We start from the raw sequence: 10,669 nt of genomic DNA, 5'->3' as shown, positions 1-10,669 counted from the left end.
CCTTTTAGCACCTCTCATTTGCTGAATTTGAAAGTTGAAAAATTCAGCAGCTCCTACTATGCTGGCCAATATTGCTACCAGACTATTGTTTTATTCTGGGTGTATTCTGTAACATGTTCTTGGCACAATAATCATGCACTCGTGCGCTAGTATTTATTCTGCTTTAGTTTACTCTGTGATGCATCTTCAATGCTACCACCTTATTGCCCATTTGTGGCATTAAAAATTATAGGTTTTAAGTTACGGGATATATACTGACTGGAAATGAAGCGGTTTGATCACCTAAAAACTTTTTCAGGTGACAAACAGTATCGAAAGTGAGATTGCACACAGGGGTGGACTTTGGTAATATGGTGCCCTGACTGAGGACAAAATTTGGCTCACCCCCACTCCTCACAATAATTCATTTTGGTACAGTTGCTTTTTTCAGGATCTTCTCAGTAGGTACCCACATAAATATAGGTATGATGATGTGCCCTCTTAGCTCAGCTCCCGGGGGGGGGGGCAACCTGCAGTGCCCTAAACCCATTGCTGTTGCACATGACCACCCTAATAGAATTGTGGGCACAAATCATCATGAAGTCACATTGAGAAGTCTGTCTGGAAGGGGGCCTGCACAGAATGGAGTTTGTGTCAAAATGTAGTATCCTGACAGTGCAAAATCATGCTCTGAAATTATACAGAGGCTTTCTGAAATCAACTGCAGTATTCACCCAGGAAGTGCTGTGCTGCTTTTAGTGCTTGTGCAGTGAGCAATCTGTCACTATCCTGCACAGGAAACCACCAGGGCCTCATTCCAACTTACAAAGTTAGGTGCACTTAAGCCCGTTGACTTCACTAGGCTTCAGCACGTCACACTTGTATTGTGGTGGCCTGTTTAAGCTGTTCAGAAAACTACAAAGCCCATAATGTAATGTGACTTTGGAGGCTGACTGGGTGACTTTCAGCTAGACACTCTCTCTGAGCCTATCCTACCTCTCACAGCTATTGTGCAGATGAAATGGAGTGGAGTGCCTGCTAAATTCCTTACAGCAGGTGGTGCAGGGGACCATTGGATCTCCAGATGTTGCCGGCCTGCAATTGCCATCACCCCTGGCCATTGGGCATGTGTGCTGCAACTGATGGAAGCTGTGATTCAGCAATATCTGGAGAGCCAAAGGTTCCCCCCATCTGCCTTAGAGGAAAGGTGGGCTAAAATGGAAATAAATATGGAAGTGTTAGTAGATAATCCTTTCCTTTGGATCTCCAAACAACCCCTGTGCTCCAAAGACCCACACCATCGCAGCAGGGCCCCCACTATTGCGTTTTCAGGGGGAGAGGCACCCTTTTGAGTCTCTCGTTTCCAGAAGACAGGCATCAACCTCTCACTTGGTCTTGGGTGGAGAAGTCTGCCTCTGCATGTAAGTCGCCACTTCCTTCCTGTGCAAATGTGCAAGCGTGGGGCTGGGCCCCCGACTTCTGCTGCTTGAGGCCCAGTTGCTGGGAAAGGAGCCCATGTGATGCAGTGATTTCCTGCCTACTTCCTGGCCTCTGTCGCTTCTCGTAGTCGCCTGCTGCTTCTCTCTGGCTTACTCTCTCGCTCTGCCTGTCACTTAATGTACTCTGGAGAGAGAGCACCATGTTGCGCCGGAAGCCATCCAATGCCAGTGAGAAGGACCCAGTGCAGAAGAGGAAGGTGAGTGATTGGAGAGGCAAGCACCAGGTCCTCACCTCTTCCCAGAACCTCTTCTTGCCCAACAGATTGCTAGTAGGGGCACAACAGCAGCACTTGACCAATGGGATGAGGCTGTGGAGAGCACCAAGGCCTGAATTCCTTACATTTCATGCTAGTCCTTTGTACCTATTGTTTTTAGAAGACTTGGGGGGGGGGCATAGTTTGCCAGCCAGAGGCTAGGGGTTGTGGATTTCCTTAGGGCATGGGTAGGCAAACTAAGGCACGGGGGGGCCAATCACCTTCTAAATCCGGCCCGTGGACGGTCCGGGAATCAGCGTGTTTTTACATGAGTAGAATGTGTTCTTTTATTTAAAATGCATCTCTGGGTTATTTGTGGGGCCTGCCTGGTGTTTTTACACAAGTAGAATGTGTGCTTTTATTTAAAATGCATCTCTTGGTTATTTGTGGGGCATAGGAATTTGTTCTTTTCTCCAAAAAAATATAGTCTGGCCGGGCCCCCACAAGCTCTGAGGGACAGTGGACTGGCCCCCTGCTGAAAACGTTTGCTGACCCCTGCCTTAGGGGCTACGCTTTGGTACAAGGGTTGCTGTAGCTCAGTGGTAGAGCATCTGCTTTTCATGTAGACGGTCTTGGGTTCAATCCCTGGCAACTCCAGGTAAGGATGGTAAAAGCTTCTTAGCTGAGACCCTGCAAGGCCACTGCCAGCCAGAATAGACAATATTGAGGTAGCTGTAGCAAGGTTCTGAAAATATGGCAGCTTCTGTGTTCCCCTTTCCCCCATGCTGCTTGGCACCTGCTGCTGTAGAAGCTGTCTCAGGTCCCTTTGTGGTTGTGCTATGTTAGGCAAAGCTGGATCCAGCTAGGTTCACAGCAACTGCAAAATCTGCTCAAGTGGTCTCTTTGGGCAGCAATGTTTCCTTGGGGTGAGGCTGTCACACCAGTGAAATTGAGTGCCACAATCCTAGAGGGGCTCTCCAGGACAGTTGACAGCCCTGCACCAAACTGTCTAGGACAGATGCTTTTTAGATACGAGTCCTCCAGCTTGCTTCATGGGCAGGGGTGGGTAAACTGTGGCTATCCAAGCCTTCCATCCCTGCTTCTTGGGGGGGGGGGCAGTTTCCTTCAACAGGCATCCTTGTTAGGCAGTGTCTGTGTACTGCATATGTGGATGTGTTTGTGTGTTTGTTTTCTGACTCTGAGCTTGTTCTAGTTTAAGTGGTATGATGGGCAGAAATCCATCAGGGACATTTTCCACACCACGGAAAACAGCAGCTGATAAACAGTGCGGCACTTATGCCAGGGCAAAGGGGAGGGAAGACTTCATCCAGAAACACAGGAGAAAAGAGGAGTGAAATGATCAAGCCATAGAAACATGAAAGATCAGAGCTCAGTGCCCACTCTGTTCTCTGCAGACAGAGGGTGCTCTTTCTTAGGCCTATTAAATAAATGTTAAAGAATTTATAATATGAGTACAGTATTGGTCATTAACCTCTCAGTTAAATTTGCACACATTAGAAGCAAATGTTTATGAAGCAATAAGTTTGTTTTAGGAACAAGAAGCTGCATTCATGCTATTGACTCCATCTAGTTTAGTGTTGTCTACACCGGCTAGATAGCAGCTCTCCAGGCTTTTAAGCAGGGATCTTTCCCGGTTGTACTTGAAGATGCCAGGGATTGGACCTGGGACCCTCTGTATGCAAATGTAATGCCTTATGGCTGCGCTATGACTTTCTCCCAATTTTTAGCCTCTTCACATGTGTTGCGTAGCTTGCACCGTCTTCAAAGCTGCTTTCCTCCTGGACCTAAAACAAGGAAGATGGTGTTTGTCCTCTGCAGCTTTTATATATTTTCCAAACGGCAGCCTGATTTCGGGGCATATTATTTCCCATTTATCTCACTCATTAGTGGATTAAATGTTAGTGCCCCAGTTTCTTCCTCTCTCATTCTTTGGGGGATGTTGTTCCCTTCACCTCTCCATCTTCTCCTGTCACCCCCCCCCTTTTTCACTTCCTCATTTCTCTCTTCCAAAACCAAACAATGGTTCAAATTCCCACAGAACAGCACCCCCTCTAGAATATCTTCTTTCTGGCTTCTTACAGGGGGACAGAGCTTTGCTAGGCAACAACCTACCTCATCAGATGCATCTGTTCTCGGATGCATTTGATGAAATGGGCTGCAGCCCGTGAGATCTCAAGCTGCAACTCAACTACAGACCGCGAGTAGAGCTGTCATTGCACAGTTTCGTTGCGGCCGCCCCACCTGGGGAGCCCTCTGAGCAAATCAGTTCCGAGTTTTGCACAGCGCTGCAAGCATGCCACTCCGACAAGAGCTGAGGCGAGCCTTCCTACGTGTGACTGGAGGGCTACCGCAAAAGAACTGACTGTGTGTGTTTTTGGTATGACCGGCTGATAGTCCTTCTCAGGGGGCGGGGGCACTGCGATGATAAGCAGCTTTTGCATTGGGGCGGAGTCGTGGGCTTCGTATTGTGTGGATCTGGTGTAGGCTTACCAGCAGCTCCCAGCTCCCCACATCCACCCCTTCCTCCTGCTTTGCTTATGCACCGAGGCGTGAACTCTGCTTTGCAAGTATTTGCATTTTCGGACCTCAAATGCGCCACCGCGTGCGGACACACACACAAACACACGCACGCACGCACGCAATAGCCGTCCTCTGACTTCGGCAGCTTCTCTGTTCGTAAGCCAAGCCCCACCTCCCGCACACCTTCGCCGCTCTAGCGCTTAGGCTCGAGAGAGCTTGCTGTTGGTGGTGGTGCCAACCCACGCGCTTCATTCGCTGAGTGGCGATTTTTGTAAAGACCTTACAAAAGAAAAAAAAAGAGATGCACGCCAGATGTGAAAGCGGGAACGGCCAGGTTGGCTTAAGGCCAATGCTTCTTCCGTGCACCCGTTTCCCGTCTCTGATGGCGTGCACGATCCAGAGCAATGCATGTACAGTGGTAACTCTGGTTAAGAACTTAATTCGTTCCGGAGATCCGTGCTTAACCTGAAACTGTTCTTAACACTTTAGCTAATGGGGCCTCCTGCTACCGCCGCACCGCTACCACACGATTTCTGTTCACATCCTGAAGCAAAGTTCTTAACCCGAGGTACTATTTCTGGGTTAGCGGAGTCTGTAACCTGAAGCGTCTGTAACCCGAGGTACCACTGTATATTGCGAGATGGGAGGACGGGGGACTCCAAGTGATGCTAATTGGAGAGAGAGCAGGACAGGAGCGACTTGCTCTTTCCTCTTACCAAAATGTACAGTCAGATCGTGAGCTAGCGAGGAGCGTAGACGTGCAGCTTTCTACAGTACTTCCCTCGTAACAACAGTTCATGCTTCCTTAAAAAGGCCTGCTTCCTTCCCGAGCCACGCCTTCCCACAGTTCCCCATTTACTCCCCCCCCCGCTTCCCCAGCCAACATATTAATAACAGAGCTTGATGTGGGAGAGGTTGTTGTTGTTTAAGGTATAGCCATCGCTAAGTTAGTACCTGCTCCAGCTATTTTGGACTACAACTCCCATCAGTCCCAGCTAGTCTGACGTGGGTGCCACCATCCGTGCGCGTGGCACTTCATAAGAGGCCAGATCTCTGCCCCGCGGAGCTTTCAAATCTAAAAATACTGCACAGTGGACGCAAGAGAGGAATGAGGAAATGAGAGGCTGGGTTAACAGGAAGAATCTGTATTTTCTCCAGTTACACCAGCTTGGATTTGGTTGCAGAATTGGTTACAACATGAGGACTAGGAGGCTGAGCCTTCACATTCCCCTCCACCCGTTTTCCGATGTATGCTCCCTGCTTTTTCCTATATTTACATGCTGCACCCTCTTGCTCCCCTTATCAGCTGTCCCTGCAGCGATCCAGCAGCTTCAAGGACTTTCCTAAATCCAAACCCAGCTCCCCTCTACCTAGTGAGAAGGAATTCAACCTAGAGGAGGAGGTGAGTACCCCCATTTATTTACCTATAACATTTGTAGGACACCTTTTCCTCCAGGGAGCTCAAGGTGGTTCTCCCAGTTTTATCCTCACAGCAACCCTGAGCTACAGTGACTGTCCCAAGGTGAGCTTCAGTGCTGAATGGGGATTCGAACTCTAGGCTCTAATACTCTGACCATATCACCTTCATCACAGAGCATCCGACTCTGCCCAGGCTCATTCACATATTAATCTGTTTATTTTCTTACCCTAATATCCTACCTTTTATCCATCATGGAATGGTCACATTCTTTTCTCCAAAAAATTCTATCTATGCACTGTGATTTGCTTTGCGTGCTGGGAATTGTAGCTACAAATCACAATTCTTTGGGGGAAGCCATGACTGTTTAAGCAATATGTGTGTGCTTTAAATGTATGGTGCTACCAGGCAACATCTATATGTGAAATATACTCTTGAGTCAAGAGTGGATTTCATGCTCTTTATTCAGCTCATAGTGGTGAGGAGGAATGAATCTGCTTTATATACATTATTTACACAATGGGCTGCACGTGATTGGCTAATTCCGGAATTATCCTGTAGGCCAATCAGGTTGTGGATTCACTTCCATCTGGAGCTGGATTGGGTGGCTCCTGCAGACCAATCATACTGCTGCATTGTTCTAGGACCAATCAGACTGCTGCATTCTGAATCCTATTGTTCTAGGACCAATCAGACTGCTGCATTTTGGATCCTATTGTTCTAGGACCAATCAGACTGCTGCATTTTGGATCCTATTCAACTCAGTACATAACAATATGGCTCCGACCAATCACCTTCCAGGTGCTGACCACCAGTTTCAGCAAAGCAAGGAGTGGTCTCATGTGCCTTGGGACCATACCTGTTCCCATCCACTGCCTACAGTCAGTCCTGCTCTTATCTGCCTTGGGCTTCCACTGCTGCAGCCCTGAATCAGCTGCATCACATTTGCCTCTCGTATTGCAGCTCGTATTAGCTTCTCCTACCTGTGACATCCCAGAGCTGTTGGGACTCTCATCAGCCTCAGCCAACATGGCCATTGGTCAAGGATGGCAGGAGCTGCATCCCAAACAACATCCAAATGGCCACGGGTTCCCCATTTCTGTTTTATATTGACAATGTCAGAGCTTCTGCCCCTTTCAAGGGATGTCGCCTGGTCCTTATTTCCCCACTTCCGTGGTTCCTGCACTGTCCGAAACGCTGTGCTGCCCATCTCTGCCCCATCTCAAAAGCTACAGTTCAGCAACTGCACTTCCCCCCCTCATATTCAGTGGGAAAAGGGTGTGTAGACAGCCGTACAATAGCTCAGCCTGTCTGAAAAGGCAGGCCTCTTCATATCTGTTCCCGGGGGCACATGGAAGGTTTGATTCACCGCAACCCACACCCAGCAAGGAGGCATCCTCCTCTCCAGGCCAGCTGCTCCCAATACTTTTCCTCTTCTGTACAGGTCCCCGAAGGCAGTCATACAAACTCTGTGCCCAGCCCAGATGACTCAGGCCGAAGCAGCACCTCAAAGCTGGGTAAGAGATGGAGAGCTGCCATCTCCCGGACCATGAACAGGAAGACCGGCAAAGCAGCCGCCAAAGCTCTCGCAGAGCAGGTGAGAAACGAGGCAGTGTGACCAGCCGACTTTCCTTTCCCACTGGACCTAAATTGCGTCATTGCCTGAAGGGAGAGGCTTGCTCTTTTCTTGTTCTTTTCTCAGCCCTCATGCTTGCGAGGGGAAAGTGAATAGGCAGCAACAGAAACGAAGAGCAACGCCAGCGAAGAAGCTCTAGGGATCAGCAATAGGCCCCTTGTACAGCTGCCTGGTGATGTCAATTCATGCAGCAAGGCCTGGGTCTGGTGTCTTGTGTGAAACAAAACCACCAAGGTCTGTGATGCTTTGACACCTAGCACACCTTGGGTCAAGGGGCCAGCAACCTTATGCTTTCAACACCTGCTAAAGACTTTTCATTTCACCTAACCCTTTATGGAGTAGCTCGCTGGCTGTGCATTTTATTGTCTCTTACTTGGCCACTGTGATGCTTGAACAGGTTTTATTTCAGTGGTTGGCACCGTGTGCCTTTTATCCTTTTCTACACTGCTTTGCGATTTTTTTTGGATGCTAAGTGGCTTATAAATACTTTATTAATAATAACTCTTTGAATACTTGCCCAGAGCCTGATAAGACTGAAGCCTAAGCACCAAACAAGACATGACATTTAAATGCATCATTAATCACTGTTTGTTTGTGTTTTTTTTAAAAAAATTAAAAATTTATAACAGGTGCAGAGATCCATGAGCTTCTGTTAGCCCATCAAGAAAACACCAGCAAGAACTTTCCTTCTGAGCTTAATAGCAGCTTGGGCAAGGGGATATTCATCTAGAGCAGGGTTTCCCAATCTTGGATCTCCAGCTGTTTTTGGACTACAATTCCCATCATCTCTGACCACTAGTCCTGCCAGCTAGGGATGATGGGAGTTGTAGTCCCAAAACAGTTGGAGACCCATTTTTGGGAAACCCTTATCAAGAGCACACGGCAGGGGTAAGAAATGGCCAGAATGCTGCAGATAGGAAGCTGACTTATACAAAATCAGACCTAAGGTCCAGCTAGCTTGGTACTGTCTCTACTTGCTAATGTTTTATGGAGTTTCAGACAGGGTTCTCTCCCAACTCTACAAGGAGATGCCAAGGATTCAATTTGGGACACATGCAAAGCAGATGCTCTGGCCCTTCCCTGTGTGGGTGTGTAAGAACAGATACATGATTGCTAATGACATGTTAAGCACCCACAGCTAAGCTTGATGTTTAGGACTTGAAGGGAGAAATCCAGGTCCCAACTCAGCAGCATGGCATCTGAACACTTATGTAGGATTTACATACCGTATTTTGAAGGGAGTGACATAATTCATGATACCCTCTGAAGGTTTGGGAGTGGGGAGAGAAGGAACATACGACCATTAATTCCAAAATATATGGGCCCTAGTGGCTCAGTGGTGGACCACTGGGCATGCAGAGCACATGTTTTAAGTTCATTTAAAGGGTTGCCCAGCTGGGAAAGACTTTTGGTAGTTGGGGGAAGAACAGAACCGAGCAGGATGCTGCAAGAAACAGGGTCTAGACACTAGACCCGAGCAAAGTGTTCATTGTGCCTTATTGCCCTAATGCAGGGGGAGGCTGAAGACGAGGCTGCTGCATCTCCCATCAGCAGCCCCACTGAAGACGAAGGCCCAGTCTTTCCAGAATCAAGTGAGGAGACCAGCAGCTCTCAATCACCAAATGGTGAGTCCAGCATGGAGGCTTAGCACTGAGGCTGGGCTATATAAACACTTCGGACTGCAGACAGAAGCTCTCATAAGAGGACGCCTGTCTGTACAAATAAAACCCTGCAACACCAACACCAAGCTTCCTCCATACAGGAAACGAGGCTTCATGGAGAAGGGTTCGAACATCGCTTTTTTTCCTTGGCACACTAGCTTTCTGTTTGCAAGGATTTCTTTTTCTGGAGGAAGCAGGAGAAAGACCACAAGCTTGGAGGATAGCTTTATATCAGCACACACTGCCACACACTGAATGATGTGGCTTGACGAGATCTCCTAAACCCTGAATAGCTCACCCCCTGCTGAAAGGGGAGGAGGCAGTTTACATCCATCAATCACTCTGTCTCCATTTCACTGAACCTACCAGAGGTCCAGTGTCCAAACTGTAAGCCCCAGCAAAATCCACCCACTACAATTTCTTCCTTCTGATCTGAACCTCTCCTCCTGCAGGGACTGAATTGTCCAATCCCAGACTGATGGGAAGCAGCTGCAGCAGCAGCAGCAAGAAGGGAGACGAGGCCAGCCCCATACCCTATGTTGGCCCTTTTTGTGGAAAAGCCAAAGTTCACACTGACTTCCTCCCCAGCCCGTATGATAAAGATTCTCTGAAACTTCAGGTAAGCAACAATGCAAAACTTGGCATTTATCTTCCCTTGCAAGTCTGCAAAGGCAGACTTGTTCTAGCAGAGAGATCTCTTTTGTCATCAGCCTACAAAGGAACTATTTCATGCCATGTTATTGATCAGGCCAATGTGGCATCATCCTGAAAAATGGTGACCCATTGTAGGATTAGGACTGTGTAGCAAGAGCTGGCTCTCCAGCTGTTGTAGGAATCCCAAGTCCCAACACTGCAGCCAGCATGGCCAGTGGTCAGAGATGGACAATATAGTCCAGCAACACCTGCAGGACCACAAACTCCACAAACTGGAGCACTTCAACAACTGAGAGGGATAAATTAAATTAAAAAAAACCTTTGTCACTTCTCAAGTGTTGGTTCTGGCTGTCTTCCCTTCACTCAGTATAATAGCAGGTGAGAAGCCTCTCTTTTTTTTCAGCCAAAGGGCCTCATTCCCTTAGGCAACTTCCCAAGATCAGCACACCAGGGGTGAGCAAGGCCAGAAGCAAAAAGTGGGTGCAGCAATAGATGTGTGGTCATTACTTGTGTACAGCTGGCAACACCACAGCAACATGAAGAGTGGGACTAGTTTTCAGAGGTTAGGTATCTCAAACAAGACAGATCTAGGCTGATAGCTCCTCTCTTGGAAGGCAGTAGCTTGAGGTGCAAGATTGGTTTCACTATGCCCAAATTAATGAGGTGGTTAAGCTGGACAAAAAAACAGGTTTCCAGGTGGAAAAATCGAAACTTGAGACAGAGTTGTTAGAACCAAAGACCAAGGTTTTATCGAGAATGTATAACTTGCTGCTTAAATGGAACACTCAGGATGAGACAGTTAAGTCAGCCATGATAAAGTGGGCTCAAGACATTGGGTACAACATTATGTCTGATGACTGGGAAAAGTTATGTACCACTGGTATTAAATTTACGGCATGTAATGCCTTGAAAGAAAATATTATGAAAATGATATATAGGTGGTACATGACACCAGTCAAGCTTGCAAAGATATACCATCTGTCTGATAATAAATGTTGGAAGTGTAAGGAGGCTGAAGGGACATTCTTTCACCTTTGGTGGACTTGTCCAAGAGTGAAGGCCTTCTGGGAAATGATCTATAATGAGTT

General features: G+C 47.7%; 1 protein-coding gene across 2 annotated transcripts in view; it reads left to right on the top strand.

Moving 5' to 3' along the window:
• Positions 1 to 1,475: 1,475 nt before the first annotated feature.
• SASH3 (SAM and SH3 domain containing 3) overlaps positions 1,476 to 10,669 on the top strand; it is an 18,335-nt gene continuing 9,141 nt past the window's right edge. The window contains exons 1-5 of one of the 2 annotated variants that reach the window (XM_082207595.1): positions 1,476 to 1,675; positions 5,520 to 5,615; positions 7,075 to 7,227; positions 8,780 to 8,891; positions 9,380 to 9,546. In XM_082207595.1, the coding sequence (XP_082063721.1) occupies positions 1,619 to 1,675; positions 5,520 to 5,615; positions 7,075 to 7,227; positions 8,780 to 8,891; positions 9,380 to 9,546 (585 nt within the window). In that variant the 5' untranslated portion in view covers positions 1,476 to 1,618. The remainder of the gene's footprint in view (positions 1,676 to 5,519; positions 5,616 to 7,074; positions 7,228 to 8,779; positions 8,892 to 9,379; positions 9,547 to 10,669) is intronic. The other variant, XM_082207594.1, reaches the window with a different exon arrangement.

Source organism: Podarcis vaucheri (genome assembly GCF_965113315.1).
Source record: "Podarcis vaucheri genome assembly, chromosome: Z".
Lineage (NCBI taxonomy): Eukaryota > Metazoa > Chordata > Lepidosauria > Squamata > Lacertidae > Podarcis > Podarcis vaucheri.
Note: the sequence above shows the minus strand (reverse complement) of the source record. Positions and strands in the feature narration are given on the sequence as shown.